At 45.2% G+C, this 24550-nt stretch overlaps 1 protein-coding gene across 1 annotated transcript in view; it reads left to right on the top strand.

Moving 5' to 3' along the window:
* The window catches only part of HDGF (heparin binding growth factor), an 85059-nt gene that overhangs the window by 37029 nt on the left and 23480 nt on the right, over positions 1-24550 (top strand). Inside the window, exon 4 of the mRNA XM_044079811.1 lies at positions 20648-20824. Within this exon, the coding sequence (XP_043935746.1) occupies positions 20648-20824 (177 nt within the window). The remainder of the gene's footprint in view (positions 1-20647; positions 20825-24550) is intronic.

Genomic DNA, 24550 nt, shown 5'->3' with positions numbered 1-24550 from the left:
CTTTCTCTGGTACCAGAAACATTCTTGAGGTAAAAAAAAAAAAAAAAAATTCCCAGACAGAGAAAGGGGAACAGGCTCAATGATCGCAGAATCGTCCGATGCTGAGTGATGGGAGGGAAAAGTGTGACCTGGTTGAGGAAGATGAATCCCCTCAACAGGAGGTAGAGACTCCCACTGCCATCTATACCTCAAAATGGATCAACACAAGAAGTTGCCAAAGAAAGAACTGGAAACAGATTTTTGGGAGAGATTTAAAAGCTTGCCAGGGTGGGAAAAGGTCTTACAAAATACCATTCAAACTTGCTAGGCTGTGCTGGTCTCTAGAATGCTTCACTCTTTGGAGACTCCTTCCCATTGTGTTTTTTTTTTTTTTATGTCTGCCTGCTTTCCCTTTTCATAAGAAGATCCTGACTTGGGTGTCAAAACATTTAACGAACTTAGTGTCGCCTCACAGCAAGAGGTTCTTCTGATCGATTCTCGGCTGGAGTTCCTTCTGTTTTGGAGTCTGCATGTCCTCCCCGCGGAAGACATGCAGGTAGGTGCGTGGGTGGGTGTGCCTTCCCTGAAGGTTGGGCGTCAGGCTGGCAACTCGGCACTGTAAAAATTACTGCCAATCATTAGCGGACCGGTGATCTGCTGTGGCGACCCCTAACCAGGAAAAGCTGAGAGAGGTGGAGGGAAGGAAGGTTGAAAAATCCAAGTAACCCCTTGAATCAGTTTCCCCCTCTCGTCACACTTTTTCAGGATGGTCCAAAACCAACCTCCCTATCAAGGGTAGAATTTCAGTTTTGAACATATTGGGTAAATTGTGAGAATGTAACTATGCAAAACTGATTGCTGTTCCAGTAGCAGCTCCTCTGGAAGAGGAATTAGCTGGGTCATAAGTACACTTAAAATGTTTGGTTACTTGAGAGACAAAGCGGTGCTTTCAGAGAAGATTTTCCCTCAGAAGGAAAAGTTGCTGTAATGTTCCTTGTATTCTAAAATGAAGCAAGTAGAAACTTTTTAACATGTCATTTTTAAGATTCTTACTCATCAAGCTAAGTGCAGCACCTTTCCCCCCAAATATATCAAAAGCTTTCCCATCTTTATCAGAGAAGGATTAACATTTACCAAATGTTTATTTGCAGATGGATTCACCTAGAAAGTCGCTGCAGAGTCAGGTGTGAGGTTAGAAAATAAAACTTGTTAAACCTGTGGGACTTTGTACAATCTGCCTCCCTTTTTAGGGCCCCAGGCTAGTTGTTGGGTATGTTTTACTGGCTGTAATAAAAGCATCCTCCAAAGCTGGGAGAACAGGATGAACAGTAGTAGGTTAAGGAAATTCCATATGTAGTAAATCATATTTCTTCAAAGAATCTGTAATGTTATATATTTCCACTGAAACAGCTGGTTCATCCTAGACCTAGTTTCAGAAAAACATTCTTCCCAAGGATAAATCGGGACAAATATTCTCAAAACAATCAAGTTTCCTGAGGAGAAAAAGGGTTTTCCTCGCAATAGTTTCCTTGTTCATTATATTGGCGATCTTCAGAAAATTAAGGTTCATTTTTTTTTTACCAGAAAGTCCAGAATGAGAGTGGTTAAGAGAAAACCTATATGAAGCCTTGAGCTAAGCCAAATCTTTCATGTCTAAAGTTAGAGACAAGAGAAGACAAAGGTTTAACCTTCTGCTTTTTAATTGGAATCTCTGTAGAAACACTGACTCCAGTCAGCAGTATCACCCTGGGGTACAGGCATTCTAGTCTGGATAGGTACAGAAGCATTCCCCGCTCCTCCTCCTGTAGAGACCAGAGCAGTTCTTTCATGACCACCAAGGACACTCCCAACAGCCATACAGGACATATCTAACCCCCCACTCCATGCTGGACGAAATTTACTATGCCAGAGGAAACTAAGAAAACATGTAGTCATAGAAACTGAAATGGTTAGTGAGTCACCCATATGTAGCTGAAACAAATTAGTAGCCTGTTGAAGGACAAAGGCTGTCTAGAAGTTTTCTTTTTTGTAGTCAGAGGAAGGATGAACAGAAGAACCAGTAATTTGTTCCATGGTAAACCTGAGAATGAAGCCTGAAATCTGGGTACAACTGACAATAGTAGCTGGCAAAACAAAAGTATAAATCTGTGTATCTTCTAAGATGTTCTTAGTGTTTCACTGTTGCAGTCATTACATTTGGGTTATCTGCTTGCAGGTAGCCCTCAGTCGGCCTGATTAACACAGTCTTGGATCCTGCGTCGGTTGCTGTCCCGTCCATGACGTCAGGTCGTCAGGGGCATAAAACATGCAGCCGACGCCATTACATCAGTCTTTCTTGCCGTGCAGTGCCCAAAGCAGAAGCAGTTCCGGTTGCCAGACTTCTGAAATTTTCGTTTTCGAGTTTCAGAACCGAAGTCTTCGAATAAAGCTAAGTACCCCATTGGGGAAATTTTTTCTTGCTCCTTACCAATGTCAGTAAAAGTTAAATAATTGCATTACTTGTGGAAAGCAAGTAACTCTCAAAAGATTTTCATTCGTACTGTATTCCTTGCCTAGGCCCTGACCACGACTTACCTTGCTGTCAGTTTTGTGCTTTATTTAATCTGCGCACTATCCATCGGTATATTTTCGCCTCTAAATATTTCGGTAGTCCAGAGACTATTTCACAGGGGCCCAAGGGCATTAAGGCTTCTACTGCTAAAAATCCTACCTCTTCTGGTGGACTCCAGGGCGCTGGATAGATGGAAGGTTTACACTTCTGCAACCTTGGCCATTAGGGCTTTAAACTGCCAGTTTCATATCGGCAACATGTTATTGGACTGCTTGCTTAAACAGAAAATGATGGTTCCTGACTGTGGAAAATAATTACAGGATTTAATGCATTCTGCTGAACAAGTTGGAAAGCATACTTTGCAATTTGGATTTGATTCATTAGAGGCCTCTTGCAGGGTCGCTGTTACTGGGTCTGTGCTCAGAAGGCATGCTTGGCTTAAGGAGCAATCTTTGCCTGATCATGTTAAAGCTAAATTGTTGGATGCTCCCTTTAAATCAGGACTGCCTGTTTGGCAACAAGGCTGAGGAAGTTCTTAATATGGAAGATAAAGCTAAATCTATGCAAACTGTTAAAGATTCTTTACAAGTTCAGCCTCCTAGATTTAGTAGGCACTAGCCCTCTAAGAATTGGTCCTTTCCAGCCCCTTCCAGGTCTTCTCAAGCCAAACCCAGACCTAGCAAAAACCCCTGGTTTCTGTCCCAGGGGAGAGACAGAACTAAGCAGTGGGGGGGGGGGGGTTCCAAATCTGGGAATAAGAGACCCCTTATGGTAACTGTCTCTGACTTCCTTTTAAAATTTCCAAGCAACTTAACTGACTGCCCCTTTGGGGGGAAAGATTGCTCTTCGTGCAAAGAATTGAACTCATTACCCAGGACAAATGGGTTTTAAATAGTGTCCCAGGGATACAGATTTCACTTCCATATTTTGCCAAAACCAAGCAGGTGGCCGGACCTACCCTCAAATCAGTTTTCAAGAGTCCCAAAAACAAGTACTTTCTGTCAAGCATGGGGGCTATTCAACTGGTACCCGAAGAGGATAAGGGTCAAGGTGTCTCCTCTAAACACCTTTTTGGAGATTCCAAAATTCAAGATGCTGACTCTTCAGTTACTTTCCTATGCTAGGCAAAGATGCCTGGTTGGCAACACTCTATTTAAAAGAAGCGTACCTGCACATCCCCAATCAGGGAATCTTGTAGAAGATACCCATGCTTCAAAGCAGATCTCTGCACTGCCCTTTGGCTTATCTACTGCGCCCAGGGTATTCACAAAGTGCCTGCAAAATGCAACAACTGGAGCTAGGCAAAGAAATATCCAAATATATCTATACCTGGACAATTGTCTAATTCAGACAGAAAGCCAGGGCATGCTTTTGAATCATCTGGCCTTTTTACAAAGGGTTCTAACTTGTCTGTGGTACACCATAAACGAAAAGAAATCACACCTGGTACCCTGTCATCAAATTATATTCCTGGGAGCAAGCTTGAATGCAACTTCCCAGATGGCTTACCTCACGCCAGAGAAACTAATTTGACAACCATCTTCAAACAAAGGGCCACAAAAACCCTGCTATCTGCAAGACAAATACTGCAAGCCTTGTGATTCATGGCCTCCTGCATTCTAATTCCATATGCAAGACTGCATATGAGGAAACTACAGTGGTATCTAAAAAGCATATGGTGTCAACATTCTCAAGACCTACAAACAATGATTCCTGTCATACCTTGCCTACACCTAGAGTTCCTTTGGTGGGCAGAGGCCTGCCACCAAAACAAAGTACTACCTTTCACCACCCCCGTGTCGCCCAAACCCTAACAAGACGCATCAGACTATGCATGGGGGGCTCACCTGGCAGGGAAGTGCATTCAGGGCAAATGGAACCCAAGTCAAATGCACCTGCATATCAATCAGAAAGAAATGTTAGCTGTACAGAATTCTCTGACAGCCTTCAAGGACCACATTCTTCCAGGGCAACTAATGGTAAAGATGGACAACACCACTGTTATGTGGTACATAAACAAGCAGGGGGGTACACCTTCTTAACTCCTCTGCAGACTAGCATTGTGGAACACCGCCTTGAGCTACCAAGTGCACCTACAAGCTCAATTCCTGCCAGGAAAATTTAAATACACTGTCAGACTAAGCAGAAACCTCATGGACCCACACGAGTGGAATCTGGAACCAAGGATTTTCAACATGTTGGGGAGCCCCGATATAGACCTGTTTGCCACTCCCCAGAACTACCAATTGGACAAATTTTGCACAAGGACTCCCCACAAACAAGCCTGGAAAGTGGATGGTCTGTCCTTCAGCTGGAGAAATCTGTCTGTGCCTTCCCCCCCTCTACCTCTGCTCTCCAAAGTACTACTAAAAATCAAACGGGACAAACCAAGGATGATTTTGATTGCTCCAGACTGGCCGCACCGACACTGGTACCCCCTCCTGCACAGTGTCAGTCATCTCCATGGCACCTGCCACAGACTCCTTCCCTGCTGTCTCAGCAGGAGAACCAGATTCTGCACCCTCAGCTTCCAACAATGAACCTTGCAGCCTGCTTAACTACTTAATCTCTCCTTTTACCCTCCCTCAGCAAACCTGTGATGGATATCATCCTAGAGGCAAGGAGGCCTAGTACTAGAAAATCTTGTGCTAAAAAATGAAAAGGATTGTGTGCCTGGAACCATCTCGAGGGATGAGCACAGCAGCGCCCAATTTACCTCAGATTTTACAATACTTAACTGTGATGCTTCACAAGGGCCTGTCTATTTCCTCCATTAAAATCCACGCATCAGTCATTTCATTTCAGCTCATTCTAACACAGAACCTCCCCTCTTCTCTCATCCACTGCTCAAGCAGTTCCTCAGAGGGGCCAAAAATTTGAGACCACCCAGGAGAGCTCCAACCCCAGCCTGGGACCTTAACTTTGTCGTGGAGAAAGTCACTCTACCTCCTTTCGAGCCAGCTACTACTGCAGATTTCTTTCTTGGAAAACGGCTTTCCTTTTAGCCATCACTTCAGCTAGAAGGGTATCTGAATTACAGGCCCTTATGGCAGTGGAGCCTTTCATCTTTCATGCGGACAGGGTGTCCCTCAGAACCAGTCCGTCCTTCATGCCCAAGGTGGTATCCAGTGTGGCTCTTAATCAGTCCATTCTTTTGCCAACATTCTTTCCCAATCCACAGAATGAAGGGGACCGGATACTGCATTCCTTAGATGTGCACAGACAACTTAGATTCTACTTAGGACTAAACCTCAAAGGAAATCTGAACTGCTGCTGGTGGCATTTGCTGCAGGGGCAGAGGGGAAGGCTATTTCAAATCATTTCTAAATGGATAAGCCATTGCGTTCATTTCTGCTACAAGCAGCATGGAAAACCTATACCCCAGGGGGTAAGGCCTTACTCCACCAGGGCTGCATCTACCTCTGCAGCCTTTCTCAAAGGCTTCCCTACCAGGTGCATCCTAGAAGCTGCTACCTGGAGTTCTGTACATACTTTCACCCAGCATTATCTTTTGCCAGTTTTCTCTAAATCCAGAGCTGGCTTTGCCACTGCAGTCTTGCAGGGCCTTATAACTGGCCTTAATGCTATCTAAATTTCTCTTCCCAGCCATAGCTTTGGGAATCTACCCAAATGAAATGACTGCAACAGTGATACTTGCCATAAATGTAGATGTTAGAGTGTATTCACTGTTGCAGTCCTGGTTACCCTCCCTCCAGCCCCCCGACTTTTGGCTATAACTCTACTTTCCTTTACTATGCTTAAAAGCCTTTTTGGTGTATTTGCTTTTTTGTTTGAGGTATATCTTTGTACTTGTATTTAATTGCTTCCCATTAGGGGGCACCTGACATCTGGGGCAAGAAAAACTGATGTAATGGTGTCTGCTGCAAGTTTTATACCCGTGACTACCTGACGTCATGGAAGAAGGGGCAGCAACCGACGCAGTATCCAAGACTTTGTTAATCAGGCCGACTGAGGGCTCCCTGCAAGCAGATAACTCAACTGCACCAGTGAATACACTCAAACATCTACATTAATGGTAAGTGTACACAACTGTACTTTTTTCCGCCTGTGCTGAACTTTTTAGTTTTATTTGTGATGGTGCATGATAAATCCTGGTCTGTTCTAATGTGCTTTGCTTTAGTCACATCTATCTATCTTAGTATTTTTATTGATCTATTCCCTCTTCTATACTCTTCCAGCAGTGACACTTGTCTTGCTTTACAGTTTTCTCTGTTCGATACTTCCATGATGGTATTCGATTTTCTCTCCTTCCTTTCCCTCACTACCCTGTGTTCTTGTGGTAGAACTATCTGCATAGTAGTATATCCTGTTTACGTTTTTGTTGCATCTCATGGATTTCTATGGACAGTCCTAATTACTGCATTCGTTTGTTTTATCAGACTTCTTACTTTTTGGGTTTTATTGACCTTCAGTCTGTTTCTCTCATTGATCTTAATACATCTGTCTGTCCATTAAGTCAAGCAACTCTTCTTAGTTCATTTTCTTCCAAACTGAGGCACATCCCATGTTTTCCATTTCTTACTGGCTTTCTATAGAAAGTTCTATAGCATCTTCCTGTGCGCACACTCCAATTTCATCCTATGTCATCTGTTGCTCTGTCCTATGAAACTCACTGTCCTGTCACTCATTTATGAACTGGATTTGGAGGGGTTTCCTATGTGATGAAAATTAACTGTGCTACATCTTTTCACATTTAATTTGATATTCTTGTTCTTTCACCAGTTGTAAGCACGTAACTTGTTAAGCAACTTCTGAGTCGCTCTTAAGGTTGAAATTACCAAATACCAATGCACAGTAAGATTGTTGTTGGCCTGTAGGCCTGATATAGATGCAAGTAGAGGGCTCAACACAAGCTTGTACTTTCAGAAGTGACATCTGCAGATCTAACCATGAGGGCTCTTGTCAGTCTGCTATACATTGTGCAACATAAGGATCCATGTTCCACTTTACAAGCCTGTTAGTAATATTGGACAAATCCTGATATGCAGTGTACTGCATAGCAGTTAATTATTGCTGTGGTTATTTCTCCAAAGTGGTTATTTCTCCAAAGTTAAGAGGCAGGGCAGACCTTTGATAAAGATTAATTGAGGAGTCTGTAATTTGATATTCTCAGTGTCCGGATTGAGGTCTGATAATCTTCAATATTGTCTCATGTAGCTGATGAGACTAATGGGTCTGTAGTTACTAAGGAAAGTGACTGGGCCACCCTTGTATAATAGCTGATGTTCATCGTGTTACACTGCTGCAGTCATTACACTTGGGTTATCCTGCCGTCAGGCGGTTCCCCAGTCGGCCTGAGTTCCAAAGTCTTGGTCCAGCGTCTGTTGCCTCCTCCCTGACGTCAGTGCGACATGGTTATAAATAATATGCAGCCGACGCCATTTTCTTCAGTCTTTCTTGCCGTGCGGTGCCCGGAGCAAAAGCAGTTCAAGTGCCGGTCGGCCGACTCCTGAGATTTTCATTCTGAATCCAGAACCGAAGTCGTCTACAAAGCTAAGTACCCCGTTGGGGAAACTTTTTCTTGCCTCAGACCGATGTCAGTTAAAGTTAATAACTGTATTTCTTGTGGGAAGCAAATACCTCATAAGGATTTCCATTCCTATTGTATCCCATGCCTAGGCCCAGACCACGATGTCACTGGTTGTCGGTTTTGTGCTGGGTTTAACAAACTCACTATTAAACATCTGATTTTGCCCGACGTTATTTTGGCAGAAAATGCAATTACACCAGGCCGTCGCGCTTTTTGTGAATTCTGGTCAGAAGTTCCAAGACAAGGACCGGCATCCGAGGCCCAAAACAGACGACAAAGCCTCTTCTAGGCCAGTCGCCGGTTCTCCGGTTTTTAGCGAGGCGCTTTCGCTGCCCCTGACCGCTTCTGCAGAACCACAGGCCACCTCAGACTCCCACGTGGAGATGGCTGGGCCTTCGGACGCATTCAGCCTACCGAAACTAACCCTTCAGAGGGATCCGGAGTAGCTGAGCAACCCGCAGCCTCAGAGGGTATTTTCAGACCACCTCAGTTAAGCATTAAACCCTCTGCTAAGTCTAGCCCTCCTTTTGAGCCAGCTAACGCAGCAGAATTAAAATGCATCTCTTGGGAAAACTGCTCTGGTCCTGGCAATAACATCAGCACGAAGAGTTTCAGAATTACAGGCACTAATGGCAGTGGAACCTTTCCTCATTTTCCACCAGGACAGGGTGTCTTTAAGAACTAACCCTACTTTTATGCCAAAGGTGGTATCAAGTGTGAAACTATTCACTTGCCAACTTTTTATCCAAAACCACAGAATAAAGGAGGAGACTACTGCATTCTTTGGACATTCACAGGCAGTTGCGCTTCTACTTGTACAAAACCAAAGCTTTCAGAAAATCTGAGCAATTATTGGTAGCATATGCTGCAGGAGCACAGGGAAAAAGCCATTTCAAAACAGACCATCTTAAAATGGATAGGGCATTGTATACGTTTCTGCTATACACACCATGGGAAACCTGTACCTAGCATAATTGGATGTCACTCCACCAGGGCAACAGCCACTTCAACTGCCTACCTCAGAGGAGTACCTACCAAGGATATTTTGGAAGCAGCATCATGGAGCTCTGTGCATACCTTCACCAAGCATTACCATCTGCCTCTATACTCTAAATCCAGAGCTGGCTTCACCGCAGCAGGGCCTTATAGCCACCCCTAATGCCTTATAGAACCAGCCACCCTGCCTCAGCTTTGGAATTCTACCAGAGTGTAATGACTGCAGCAGTGTACCACGATGAACATAGTACAGTTTTGTACCTACCATAAATGTAGATGTTCGAGTGTATACACTGCTGCAGTCCAGGTTACCCTCCCTCCTTCCCCTCTTACTTGCTGGTACGTACCTGTCTTCTACCCTTTACTACCTATAGGGAGTATTTGCTGGTAACTGAAAGTTGTTTGCTTTTCTTATGGTATGTTTTATTAGCAGTTTGAATTGCCTACCTATTTGGGGGCACCTGACATCTGGGGCAAGAAAAACTGAAGAAAATGGCGGCTGCATCTTGTATACCCCTGTCGCACTGATGTCAGGGAGGAGGCGACAGCAACCGACGCTGGACCAAGACTTTGGAACTCAGGCCGACTAGGGAACCGCCTGACGGCAGTCTAACACAGTGTAATGACTGCAGCAGTGTATACACTCTAACATCTACATTTATGGTAGGTACAAAACTGCACTTTTTCTAGGCTTCAGAAATATAACTAGTGGAGAGGCTTGTATTAATGGAGTTAAGCATAGTTGCAGACCGAGACTGTATTTGGCATTTGATGATCAAGCAACCTGTTACATCAGGGCCCGACTATTGGGATTACGTGTATAGTAATTAAAGGGGTGGCTGGGATTATGGACTAGCTGTAACTGTGGGTGGAGTAAAATTTACATTAAACTGGTCAGCTAGGATTTTGCCTACTTCCTTTGGTCAGTGTGAATTGTGGAATAGCTCTCTGCATTGTTGGGTGTTGCTTTTTTTCTTTTTCTGACAGAGTTGGATTTACAGCTTAGTGATTGTTTTAGTGCAAGCTCCGTTTTGAGGTCCGAAATAGTGTTTTTAATTTGTTTACAGTTCCTCTCAAGAGGGGTAGAATAAGGTGTTCCTATCGCATAGTCAAACTTGTACAAGTTGGTGTTTAAACGGAAATCTCCGTAAGGGGAGGCTTCCGTTCATTTCAATGTGGTGTGATCTCAGAGTTGGTATATTTAAGTAGCTGGGGGTGCCGGGGGGGGCTTGCCCTCTTGCTTACAACAGTTTGTTTTTACTTTTTTTTTTTCTCACTAGTCTAAGTTTTGGAACTTTGAACGGAATGGTTCGAACATTTCGTGTTAAGTTATAAAACTTCTGTGTAATATAGACCCTGGAATAAGACCAATAATAATAATAGGAATAAGAAAGCAATCTTCTGTTATATATTTTTATATGGGTATTTCACCATAGGGGTGTGACTCCCACCACTGCTGCCAGTATGTGATGGGCATTACTGTCATCCCCACACTGCCAGTAATCTGAGTTCGAGTTTTCACCACTGACACTGGAGAGGGGCTTGCACTTGGAATACAAACAGATACACTCGGTGTTTTCAGATGCAGACATGTCTGCATCAATTACAATTTTCCTTAAGAGCACACTGAACACACCCAGCTAGGGGTCTGGGTGCGTTAGTCTCCCTCCAGATCCCCAAAAAATACTCCCACTGGTGCATCTGTAGGGTTAGATCCTCAGCAGAGTATCCAAGCCAAGTCCTCCAGGTCTCGACGTCAATTGTGTCCATGCCCCAAGTAGCTGATGCTTGTGTGCGCGCGCACACACCTGGGAAATACTGAGGCCCTTCTGCCCAGACTATAAAGTAGTTACCACTGACATCAGACACTCCGCAGTCAGTTACTCTAAGGCCCTTATAGGTTCATAGGTGTGTACTAGGCTAAGGCTAATGGTCCTGGAGCCTTTTCAAGCCTAGCCCATAGGATTATCCTGGTATCGTGCTACCTGACCTTAGTTCTCAGTGCCTCTGAGTAGAGCCACTGGAGTGATCCCTGGGGTGAATTTAGAGTTTCCCATCTACTACTCAAGATTTCTCTTTAAGAGGGCCAGTGAGGGCTCAGCTTGACATGTATGGGAAGTCTATTCCATAGCATGGATGGTCTCTGGGTTATGAACCTGTCCATAGCATGGGTAGTCTCTGGGTTATGAACCTGTTCCTCCAGCTTGTTCTGTTTGTGGTAATGAGGTTGAGGTCTCTGGACCGTGTAGTGCGGAGGGATTGAGATTTTTTTAGATGTAGCATTTCTAACAGGGCTGGGTTAGACATGGCTTTGTGTGTAAGTCAAGCAGAGATCCCCTCTTAAGTAGGCGATATGAGACTGAGAATATTTGTTTTATTTTACATTTATTTACTAGGAAACTCTGATTGGACACGCTTCCTTTTTCAGCAGAGGCCCGGGGAGAAAAGCTCCAGAAACAGTACAGTACAACCACAACAGTACAAACGAGAAACAACAAATCAATGCAAGTGTGAATTAAAAGATTTTTCCAGGAAAATTATGAACAGTTACATATTTACATTTAATATTTAAATACAATCTTAGAAATAAACAATAAGAAAGCAGTCTAACGATATAGATGTAGGAGGTATACTGTCTTTTGTTTGACTAGACTATTCCTCTCTAGAGAATTGTGATAGGTAGTGAGATAGTAGAGGAAGTGAAGAGCAGGAAGTGTAGATGGACATTTGAACTTTATCCAGGGGTTGAGCATGGGCGGATCCATTTCCTAAGTTTTTTAGAGCTGGTTTAAATGTTGTAATTGATATGGAGGTAAGATTGGATGGTAGTGAATTCCAGAGTTGATGATATGGAGGCAAGATTGTATGGTAGTGCTTTCCAGAGTTTGTCTAGTTAGAGGGAACCAGCTGCTTGATTTTTGTCATGAGTTTGATGGGGGTTTCTGGTGGAGGATCGAAGTGGTTAGTAGCATAGGGTTGCAGAAGAGATTGTGGGGCAGGTGTTTTATCTGGCTCTGAAAGAATTTTGTGGGCCATATAGGTGGCTACGGTGGTGCAGTGGTTAGCATTGCCGCCTCACAGCAAGAGGTTCTCCAGTTCGATCCTTGGCTGTGGTGCCTTCTGTGCGGAGTCTGCATGTCCTCCCTGGGGTCACGTGAGTTTCGTCTGGGTGCTTCGGTTTCCTCCCACATCCCAAAGACCTGCTGTAGGTGGATTTGGAGACACTAAATTGGCCCTAGGTGTGTGTGCATGTGTGTCCCTGTTGTGGAAGGTTGGGTGCTGGCAACTCGACACTGTAAAACTCCACTGCCAATCATGAGCGGACAGGGGATCTGCTGTGGCAACCCCTAACCAGGAAAAGCCAAAAGAAGAAGAGAGCTGTGTATAGTGTAGGAGTTGTGGAAATTCTAGCCAATTTAGCTGCTTGAGTGCTAGGCAGTGATGAGATCTAGCTGAGGAATTGGTGACAAATCTTGATATTTTATTGTAGCATATTTCGAGTTTTTGCCGTTCAGATTTCTTAAGACTAGTAAAAATGGGAGCTGCATATAATAAGGTGGAGAGAAGGTGTGTTGTGGGTTATGGCTATTCTGATGTTTGTAAAGTGTTTGTTCCTATAGAAGGTACTGAGTTTATGTACCTTTAATTGTCTGAGATATGTGAATCTCGTATCTAAGTTTGTGGTCAGTTTCAACTCCCGAGTAGCTTAGTGTGCTGTGAGGGAGTTGTACAGGTTTTGTTGTGAAAGGTTATGTGGAAACAGTTGGGGGAGGGGGTAGTTTTGTTAGGGGAGAATATTAATAGTTTGGAAAGGCTTTCTGGGTAAGCGTTGCAGTTCCGAGTGAGAGGGTGCAGAACACATTACAGTCAAATCTGCACATTGTATAGTGAAGACTGTTAGTAAATATGGAGAAAAGGAGTGGGCCTAATATGGAGCCTTGGGGGGCACCAAGCTCGACTGGTAATAAGGATGATGGGGTTTGTTGCCATGAGACAGCTTGTTTGTCAGCCTGTGAGATCTTTGAACCATGCAAGGGTGGAATTACTGAATTGGAGGTCTGCGAGGGTGCCGAGAAGGAGGGTATGGGAGACAATGTCACAAGTTTTTGATCCAAGAAGATGGAAGAGACAGTGATTATTACTAATGCCATAAATCTCCAGAGAAGTAAAGGACCATAGAGCAGTAGTGCTATGGAGTGGTCTAAAGCAATGTTTGGTATTGGTTAGCAGTGGTGTTGGGTAGTCAGTCTGTTACTTGTTTGAATAACTTTGTCTAGACTTTTGGAGAATGGTGAAAGTATAGCATTTGGTCTATAGTTTAGCTTTCTTGATGGACCACCCTTATGAAGGGGAATGATGTACGTGTTTTTTTCAGATGGATGGGGCTTGGTTTTCAGCTGTTGATCTGTTGAGTAGTATAGATATGGGGTATGCTATGATAGCTGCCGTTGGTTTACCAACAGAATACTTAGTATCTGCAACTAGTGTAGTGTGCTTTAGCTTTTTTAGAAGTTTTTTGAGTCTGTCCATATTGGACAAATGTTTAAGGCCTAGGATCCTCTTTGTGAGGTACTTTTGTGGCCTCTTCCATTGCAGGTGTCCTAGTAAGGTACATGCCAAATGGGGTATTGTACTCCGGCCTAATGAGGGAAGAGTAGAGGGCGACAACCTCTTTCTTCCTGGATGCAAAACCCTTATTAATGAGATGTGCCACATAGACCACAGTGGCAATGTGGTGGTCAGGAGAGGTTGCTGTCAACTTGTGTTCCCAGATCTCTTATGATGCGTTCTGTGTTCAGTAGACTACCATCAGTGTGGTAATTCATGGGGGTCTGGTTTTTCCCAAAGGGGATGACTACACATTTTTTGGCATTGAGCTTGGTTCTCGTGGTTCTGACACCATTCGGTCTCAGTGAGGCCTTTCTGTAGGATGTAAACATCACTTGAGTAAGTTATGGTTCCCAACTTAACAATAGTCTGCGAACTTTCAGCCAGAGTCCCTTCGTGTTGGCCTGAACTTCAAGAGAAGTAGATACCAAACAGGAGAGGACCTGACCCAGGACCGAACCCTGTGGGACTCCACTCATGACTGGTTGGCAGTCTGACTTGGAATCAGATACTTTCACACTGTGTGGGTTCTGTGAGCCAGTTTGCAACCCACCTAGTGATATAGGGGTTGATGTTTAGCTTGGTGAGTTTTTCTATGATTCCTGAGTGGGGAATGGCATCGTAGGGCTTGGCCAGATCAAGGTAGGCTGTATGGAACCACCTTGCCTTCATCCACAGCTCTGGTGACTGACTCAAAGAAGTTGAGCAGGCATGATCTACCCTTCACAAAACCAAACTGTGTGGGGTCCAGAGTTTGGAGATTCCCTATATATCCTTGTTTGTTAGGTCCATGAGGATGGTGTTCCATAGCCATTCGTTAGGGACCAATCCTGAGGTGAGGTTGTGATTGAACAGGGCACACAGGTGAGGGTTCACTCTGTAGTTCATGTATAACACAGCTAGGGATATTGTCAGGTCCCATAGAAGCTGTATTCTTGGCCTTGAGCAGTGCTGTTTTAACCTGTGCGGCAGTAATAATGGGTGGCCTGACAATCTACTAGTATTGTTATTGGTCCTTTTGGGGGGGGGGGTAAAGTTGGCACTGAATCGTTGGCCAGTATATTGGCAGTATCTGTTGGCTTGGTATAGGAGGTGCCATTGCGCAACAGCTCCGAGCAAATCTGGGTATTGCCATGGAGATTCTTTGCATAACTATAGAAGGCCTTGTGTTTTTGTCTTCACTATCTGCTGCAATTCTGTTTTCATAGCTAACTTTAGAGGATTTGAGGGATCTCAACTTTTGAGGCTGAGGGAGTTTTTCCAGTGTTGGGACTTCACCTTATTTCGCATCAGTTTCTTCCTTCTGTTGTAGAGTTTGGCAGGGGGCCACCAGATTGGCTTACTTTTTTGGGGGGCGGGGCAGCATCTTGGTTCTATTGGGTATGGCGAGACCCATGCATTTTGTGTACATATTCATACAGGCATTAGTGTATGATTCTGCAGTCATGCAGCTGTTCTCCAATTGCATGGGTGCCGTGAAGTTGGCCACGTTTGTTTTTAGGAGCCAGACATTACCTTTGGAGAAGTTTTTCATGGGGGTTACCTTTGCGGGGGGGTGGGATGTGGATTTTCAAGGTGATTAGTTTGTGGTTGGATCTAACCAGGGAGGAGTTGACTATTGGTATAGAGCAATGGTCGCCCATGTTAATAATGACCAGGTCAAGGATGTTACCTCTAGGAGTAAGAACGAGCTGGTCCAGGGCATTGAAGTGAATGAATTCCAGGAAACGGGCAGGTATATTGGTACATGAGTAGTTTTCTCAGCTAATGGAGGGGTAATTGAAGTTTCCCAGTATGAGCATGTTGGATTAGACCCTAATATTCTCCAAGGTGCTTAGGAACGTGGAGTGCAAGTCTTGGGTCATAGGTAAGGACCTATAGCAGGCTACGACCTGAATCGTCATCTTACCCAATGTTAGCTGCACCTGAAGCATCTCTGTGTTATGTGGGGCTACTAGTCTGGAGGTGTGTGCATCCTTTATGAATATGGAAGCACCACCGCCTTTGGAGCTTCGGTCTAAGTTCTGTGGCAGAAAGGTGTGGAATGAGTTGTAGCCTGGTAGTGCATGGGTTGCTTTCTGCTGCCTTGAACCAGGGCTCTAGCACAGTCAGTGTTCTCCATTTTGAGGAGTGCTTCGGGCGAGTGCTTTCTGAGATTTAGACCTAGCGTTGAGCAGCATGACCCTCCGATTGTATTTGTTTGTAGGTGATTTGGTCTTTGGAACACTGCCTTAAAAAGGCACCATAGGGTGTGGTAAGAGCCTTGGCCAGTATCTGGAAGCCCAGGGGTGACGGATGCAGGCCATCTCTAGCAAAGCATCGAGGTCTGTCAATCATGTCATCCCAGGCAGACAGATACTGGGACCCCCCTTAGAATGACACCAGAAACTTGGCCAGTTGTTGAAATAAATCATTTTTCTGCTTGTACTGTGGTATTCTGGGTGGTGGCAGGAGGGGGTCATACCCGCCTGGACTACATAATCCAAGAGCTTCTCCATGTAGTCCAGGGAGGTACTTCTCGGGTCATTCTCACCCACAAGTACGACGACAGTCATATTTGTACTTTTGTTGTTGAGGGATATGTTAGAAACCTGGGTGGGAATTCCCAGATATGCTCAGAATTAGTCCAAAATGACAAAAAATACACTGAACCCACAGACATGCCAACATCCTAGCTGACCGGTTCAGCGCAAACCCCCCCCCCCTTTCCCCACCAAAAATCTATCCCAGCAGAGTGCTGCCCCCCTGACATCTCAGATGCTCAGGTAAGAGCTGCCCTCTCCAAAGCAAAAAAACAGCATCAATGGGACCAGACTGTGTCCTGGGCTGCGTCCTACATGAACTCCAAGAAGAGCTAAACCCAAACCTAAAACTACTGTTCAATCTCAGCCTTACTACAGGATATGTACCCAAAGGGTGGCGTACAGCAACAGTGGTCCCTCTCCACAAAGGTGGTGCCTCAATGGATCCTGGAAACTATCGCCCCATAAGCCTGACTAGCTTGGTCTGCAAAGCTATGGAAAGGATAATCATGGACCTCATAAATAAAAGATATTGGGGACCTACAGACACCGGATCCTACCCAGTTCGGCCTTAAGGGCAGATCCTGCCTCTTAAACCTGGTTGATTTCTTTGAAACAGTCACCAAGGCCATTGACGAGGGGAAGGTGGTCCACACAGCCTACCCAACTCGGGCATTATAGATGAGCTCACCAGCTTAAATATAAAACCCTATATCACTAGATGGGTTGCAAACTGGCTCCAGGACAGAACCCACATGGTTAGAATTGCTGGAGCCATGTCAGACTCCAAACCAGTTACAAGTGGTGTCCCACAAGGCTCAGTCCTGGGACCCCTCTCTTTCGGTATATATTTCTCGGAGGTACAGGCCAGCACGGAAGGACTGTGGCTGACCAAGTTCGCAGATGACTGCAAACTGGGCGCCATAGTAGACACTCCAGTCGACACAAGCATCCTCCAAAAGGGCCTCATAGAAACAGACAACTGGTGCCAGAGCCATGGCCTCAAGCTAAACGCCAAAAAGTGTATAGTCATCCCCTTGTGCCCACAAATTACTACATAGGTGGTAATCCATTAAGTACAGAAGAAGTAATTGGGGACCTGGGGACCCAAGTTGATGGCAATCTCTCCTTTGACAACCACGTGGCCAAAGTGGTTAGAAAAACATTTTATATAGCCCACCTAATCATGAAGGGATTCACATCTAGATCAGGGGAGGCCATCGTGCCTCTTTACTCATCCCTCATCAGGCCCATAATGGAGTACAATACCCCTTTTGAGATGTACCTTACCAGACACCTGCAGCAACTGGAAAGACCCCCAAAAGTACCTCATCAAGAGGATCAAAGGGCTCAAACAGATGCCATATGCTGCCCGGTTAAAGAAACTCAAGCTCTACTCAGTGGCATACGGCCTGCTCAGAGGCGATCTGTGCCTGATGTATAAAGCCATGTCCAACCCAGAATTAATGGACATGCTGCACCTCAGAAAATCCAAATCCCATCGAGCTACGCGCTAGAGAGACTTGAACCTCAGCACTGAAATAAATAGGACATGCTGGAGGGACAGATTCATAACCCAGAGGCTTCCTTCACTCTGGAATAAAATCCCAGTCCAGGTTAGGCAGTCCCTCATTGACTCTCTTCAAGAGGAATCTTGATTAGTGGATGGGAGATCGTAGGTTTACCCCGGGTATCACTTCTGTCACTGTTGGATAGAGGCACAGTATACTAACTTCGAAAAAGGGCATAGCAAAATTAATTTAAAATGGGTGGCGAAAGCCAAACCCACTCTGGCTAGGCTTATAAATGCCCTAAGGCAGATAGCCTAGTATGAACCTATAAGTCCCTAAAGGGAAGTTTGAGAGGAAATGTGAACCCATGTATTATAATTGTGTAATAGGCTAAGGTATGTTTAGGTGTGGGACTTGTTCCAATGTAAATGTTTGGGTAACTGATCATTACATTAGAAATGTAAGATATAATATTAGAGATGATTTACACATGTAGCAAGTGTGGTATACCTGGCACAGTGCCAGATCTACTTAATTTTATATAGGAAGAATTAAGTTGTGGGTGTATATGTGAACATATGTTGGGTGTGAAAAAATGCAGGAACACAAATGCTAAGTCATAAATTTTATTTTGTGGTATTGGAACAGCTATTTTGAATCAACAAGGGAGTGTTTTAGATTAACTTGAGTTGCAGTGAAGTGAAATGGCAATTGCTGTCAAATGCAAGTGTTTCTGGGTTTAAAAAATAAATCTTATTTTAAAATTAAGAAATTATGATGTCGGTGTAATTAAACAATTGAAGGGTGGGTTTTAGAATTTCTGTATTTGTGACAGATTTCATATGTTTCTGATATAGTTCTGTATGAAAAGGAACAAAAGTGCTTAACCTTGTTATATTAAAGCGGTTATCTGATTTCCATCATTTTCCGTGTTTGGATATTTGTTTGGGTAGATATTTTTCTTGTCATTCCATGGGCCATTGGGTTCCTACCAGTCCCTTGCGTGCATGTTAGGTTGGGGCTGATCTGTGGAAACAGTTTTCGGGGCATCCAGCAAAAGTATCGTCCCCCTCTGTCCCCACCACTACACTGGTTCCCACTGTAGTATGTGCAGTGGGCTGTCGTCTGTGGGCTGTCGTCCTCTCCTTGATGTAAGAAGGAATAAATCTCATATTTGGGACATTACCGAAGACAGCTTTCTCCAGTCTCCTTCATGGAAAGTAGTGCCGTGCAGGTCCCAAATGCATAACTCCAAACACCCACACGTCCTGATAAAGAAGCAGGCACACTCTGACAGGCACGTAAGCCAGTGAGTTGTTTCTCTCTCTCTCTCCTTGGCCCATAACCTTAGCTTTATCCTTTGCTTCTGGAGCTGAATGGTTTAGAGCTATGAAATGTACTTGTGCAAAGTTTTTCACATTATTTGGAAAGCATGCATATTAAATGTGTATGAAGGGCATTTTTTCTCTTATGCTGTCCTTCACATTTACACTATCAACTAACCAATAGCTCAGGTTTGTTGCATTGTCATCACCTTTTTTTTTTTTTTTTTTTTTTTTTTATTATTATTATTCTGGCAGTTAACCCTCTTCCCTAATTTATTAATGAAATTATGCTGAATGTATTAGTGTCATCCAGCAGTTAATAATTTCTTATCTATGCACTTTGGTATTCTTGTTGTGGATACCAGTTTTTTTTTTTTTTTTGTGTGTGTGGCACCCATGTTAGCTTGAGCAGTGTAATTTGCAGCATTTAACTCTTGTGTAAGTTATAAGATGTTAGTAGTTGGGCACCAAGCTGTGATAATGACATCATTCAGCAGATCAGGAAACTGGTACTGTCTTTGGCTGGCAGGGTACATTAGGCCCCTGCACATTGGGGGGAAGGGTCAACAATTGTCACTGTAAGCAGCTTTTCAGAACTACAGCTTGAGTCTTTTTGAAGACAAGGCCCTTCTATCTGAAACTGTAGCAAGCTGATTGCTGTACATATAGCAACATTCATTATAAATAAATGCTAAAACCATACCTCTTGTCAAGAATGTCTAGATTTTTGCCCAGTTTGATAAGTTCCTCAAATTGTGAGGTTTCTGTCAAATCCATTTGTGGGGGGGGTGGGGGGGTGAAAGGGTTGTGGGTTGTCCCAAATTGGGCCTGACAGTTGCGAAGGCTGGCCCTGTCAATGAATGCAAGTATTTATACAGTTTTACCAGGATTGTAGGGTGGTGGTGCCCTTTTTGTTTGTATACCGAAGTCATGATTATGACCCCCCCCCCCCCCAAAAAAGTGTCAAAGTTCATTCAGTTTGTTTCAACTTGGTGTTCTGCCAGCCATGTATAGAGCAAGAAAACTACCTTCATGCCTTGAGTTAAAGCCTGTATCCAAAGTACTGCCAACTGCAGACTTAACGAGAAACAGACTGAGTTAACAGTGGCCCTTCAGGACTGAAGAACAATGATCTTGGATTGGTTATTTGCTAATGTGTGTGAAGACTTTCAAAAAGGAAAGTGTGGGACTGCATTTGAAGTTTTCAGTTAGTTCCTAGTAACTGAGTGATGGTCTTTTTTTGCTTGCTTGCTTGTGGTGAGCTTTCCGCGTCATTATTCCTGAAGTAGAAAACTTCACTTTTTAATGTATTGTAATTGAGTCAAGCTTACTGTTTTTGACTTGGACAACATTTATTTTATATTTGCATTGTGAAGGTAGTGACATTCTGACTTGGCGAGAAGTTGCTGTTTGGTATGCATCCTTTTTTGTGTTTTAATTTTATGTTATGGTTTAAAGTGAATTTATCCTGTTGGTTCAGCATTTTGGCTTTTGTACAAGCCTGTTTGGAGTCGAGGGCCATGCCATGTATTTGCATTCTGGTAATCTTCCATTGCTGTCATTGTCCTGCTCTTATTTATTTATTTTATTTTTTTTTCTTCCAGCCGTCTAAAAAGAGGAGCTCTGCAAAATCTGAGCCTGAACCCGAAGCTGAAGGTGATGGGGACAAGAAAGGCAGTGCAGAAGGAAGTAGTGATGATGAAGGTCCACTGGTGATTGATGAACAAAAAGATAAGAATGAGAAGGCATCCTCAAAGAGGAAAGCAGAGGATGAGGCAGAGGTAAGAAATTCAGGATCTTGTATTTTGTAGCTGTCGACCAAATCCTAATTGAAGATGGCCTGCCTTATTTGCATGCCATTCCATGGTGTTATGGTGCTGGTCATTCACACCACTTTTCAAAGCGACTAACCTATAGATCTGAAGTAGTTAACTTCATTTTATCTGCAACCTGTGGGTATACAGATCCGTATCAGATCCGGCAACTTCTAGCATCTGCTCAGAGCTCCTCCCCTTACCCATAATGCCCTACCATCTCCTATCTTCCCTGAGATCTCGTTTGTGAGATCTCGTTTGCCGCGCCTAGTGTGCATCATGGTCTCCTTTGCTCTGAGCTGTAGAAGGGGATAGTAAGTGGAAATTTTTGTCCATATCTAGTGTGATTGTGTAGGATTACCCTTCCTCCCCTTCTGTATTAGCGCGTTGGTGTAAAAAAAAAAGTTTTGTTGGTAGTACAGTAGTTCTCAGGCCTGCCCTTCCCCTACTTGTGGGTGTGTTTTTTTGTGGGAAGGTAGTATCCTTACCTTTGAACACAGGACTATGATCAGCCAAAGCCTGTATTCAAAAAATGTACAGCGTGTGGCTATAAGCTTTCCCCTGCTGATGGTCACACTCTTGTGTGTGACAGAGTAGCACATCTAGCCACCCAGTGTGCTATTTGTTCAGGCTTCAACCCCAGGGCCCTTGGGGATCGTAAGGCCAAGCTAGTCACCAAAGGCCTTCTCCCAGTTGCCATGCTGGATTTTGCCTCTGTCTGTAGTACCCCCCCCCCCCCAGACAGAGACTCAAACCTCCCTCTTCGTCTGGCAATGTGTCCTCTAAGGACAGATCTTTTGTCAGCGAGGCTGATAAAGAGAAGAAGGAAAGACTCAGAGAAGAAAGGGAGAAAAAGAAAGTCTGGCATCGCAAGAGATCCCCAGACAGGGAGCTCTTTCTCAGCCCTCCATCCAAGACCAAGAGGCCTGCTTCTCCTCTGCTCCGGTCACAACGTTTCTTACCAGAGCCGTTGGAACTTTCTGACCTGAGGCCCTCCACCCCTCTGCGCAGACCAGCCAGATCCGAGTCGGTGGCCTCTTTGAGGTCAACTCGGAGCCTATCTGAAGTGGATATGGACAGGATGATGCGGAAATTTCTTTCGATCCAAATTCAGATGGCAGTCTTGCCAGGTCCCTCTCCCTCTGGAGGGGCAACCTCCATGCCTCTTTTCCACCCCATCTCTCCTTCCCCGATCTGTGCTTCGGGGCTTTGGGATCAGAGGTTCTTTGGAGCTGGGAGCTTGGCGCCGACTGTTCCTCCAACCTCTACTTCGGCTGTTACCTTGACTTCCTTGGATCCGAGTGACTCTTGGAGCTGCGGACAGGGAGTCGGACCCGGGGTAATGGATTCTTCATCTTCGACCCTTTTGGACCCGATCCGTTCCCTCGGACCTCAGGCTACCCTGTCATTGACCCTGGTCACCGCTTCGGATCTGGGGAGGGCTTCTTCAGCCTTCAAAGTGGTGGAGAGGGGTTCTCTCCTAGGGATTGAGAACCCAGCCCATTCCCTCTGATACCACCCAGGCCCCCCTGAATTTGGCAATGACTCCCTTCATCCTGTTTCAGGGACATCCGTGCCAGAGGATCCCCAGGTCACTTTCCCTGAGGGAAACCTCTGCGGCTTGCGGATCCCCTTCTGAAAGTCCCACTGACGAGGGCCACTGCAAGCGCAAGTGCAAAAGGAGGCACCTGGACTCCCCTGAGTCCCCTCACCACTGGCACTGACTTATGAAGGAGAAGGTTCCCCAGGGCACCTCCCGAAGATGTCTCCTTCGGAGAAATTATGGAAATCCTCCACCAGAGGGGAGGTTGGTCCGCCCCAAAACCTACTGGGGATGTGTCACTGTTCCTGGAGGCCTTTGGCACGGGCCCATCTACTTCCTGGGTGTCCCCACCAGCAGACCCCTTGGTGGACCTCATCACCACGAGGGCATGGAAGGAGCCCGACACTGTAGAGCCCATCCCCAAACATCCTGACAAGGTCTTATCTCCTCCTTAGGATAGATAACCGTGGTCGAAAGGAGCCCCAGTTGGTGCTATGTTGGTCGCAGCGGCCACAAGGAAGGAACCAGCACAGGAGAGTTCCTTAGTCCACCCTCCAGACAAGGAGTCCAGATCGGTGGATAGGTTTGGGAAGCGCGTATACTCTTCGGTGACCTTTTCTATCCGTGCGCTGAATTTTTTGGCACATGTGATTTGACTTCAGCGAGACCTTGCTTCCGAATTCGCTGATTCTCCCCCAAAGAGTCTTTATTGCTGCAGGACATCGAAAAGGTTTCCCCCCGATCAGTCCAGATTAGGCATCTACTCAAGGTTCTCTTTGGTGCTAAAAAAAGACGGGGGACCTCAGGCCCATACTAGACCTGTCCACATTAAACCTGTCAGTAGCAAAACAGAAATTCCGGATGGTCACTCTACTGTCCATTCTACCTTATCTCAGAGAGTGCGACTGGATGTGCTCGTTAGACCTTCAAGAATGCTTACTACCACATCAAAATACACAGAAGCTCCAGGAGGTTTCTGTGCTTCCGGCTGGGAGCCAGTCACTTTCAGTTCAGAGCCCTACCCTTTGGTCTCACCACAGCCCCCATGGTGTTCACCAAGATAATGGCAGTTGTAGCGGCCCACCGGAGGCTTCAGGGTATTCCGGTGTTTCCTTACCTGGACGACTGGCTCTTCGCTGTGCACCACAAGCATCACTTGTGTCTGGCCCGAGATTGACATTCGATTAGCAGACTCACTGGGAATTAGTCGATCCCATTTGCAACCTGTACAAATTCTAGACTTCATTGATGCACGGTTAGACACTTTGCAGATGAAGGTATTCCAAACTCCAGACAGGATTCTACATCTCGGGGGCCACATTGCTCAGATAGCGAATTCCCAGTCTTCAAAGGCGAGCGAGGTTCTCCGGGCTCTGGGCTTCATGGCTGCTGCCATATCTATTCTCCTGTATGCACATCTTCACATGTGGGTTCTTCAATGGACTCTGGCGGTCCAATGGTCCTGGCTAGACCTACCCATGGAATTTCCGATAAAGATCAGCCACGTCTGCAGGACATCTCTTCTTTGGTTAATGTCACCGGAGTTATCAACAGGGCGTCCATTTGCATCAACCCCAGTCCAAACCACAGTGACCACAGACGCCTCCCAACTCAGGTGAGGGGGACACTGGGAAGGACAGTCAAAGACACGTGGTCCCAAACAGACCAATTTGCACATAAATGTTCTAGAGATGAGGGCAGTGCTTTTAGCGTTGGAAGCCTTTCACACAGTCCTCCCTCTCTGATTGCAATTCAGTCAGACATGTCGGTTGTCTGGTATATCAACAAGCGGGGGGGGGGGGGCAGATCCTACTGTCTGTCGCGAGGCCATGAGTGTGTGGGAATGGGTGATTTCCACTGTCGGTGTCTTGATAGCAACACACATCCCAGGGCGTTCCAACATTTTAGTGGACAGATTGAGCCGGGCCATTCTGATGCCCTACGAGTGGTCTCTGAAAGTCAGTAGCGTAAAGATTTTCTGGGCATGGGGTCAGCCTTGCTGCGATCTCTTCGCAACTCCTTCCAATGCGAAGTGCAGCGAGTTCTTCGCTCTGATTCCTTCACAAGGGGAAGTCCCCAAAGACGCTCTAGTCCATGCTTGGTCCCCCCTGGGCTTCTGTATGCTTATCCTCCATTGCCATTCATTCCGA

Source organism: Protopterus annectens, chromosome 8.part0, assembly GCF_019279795.1.
Source record: "Protopterus annectens isolate FY-2018-M chromosome 8.part0, PAN1.0, whole genome shotgun sequence".
In the NCBI taxonomy this organism is placed as follows: domain Eukaryota; kingdom Metazoa; phylum Chordata; order Ceratodontiformes; family Protopteridae; genus Protopterus; species Protopterus annectens.
The sequence above is the reverse complement of the archived record's forward strand: the minus strand, read 5'-3'. Positions and strand labels throughout refer to the sequence as shown.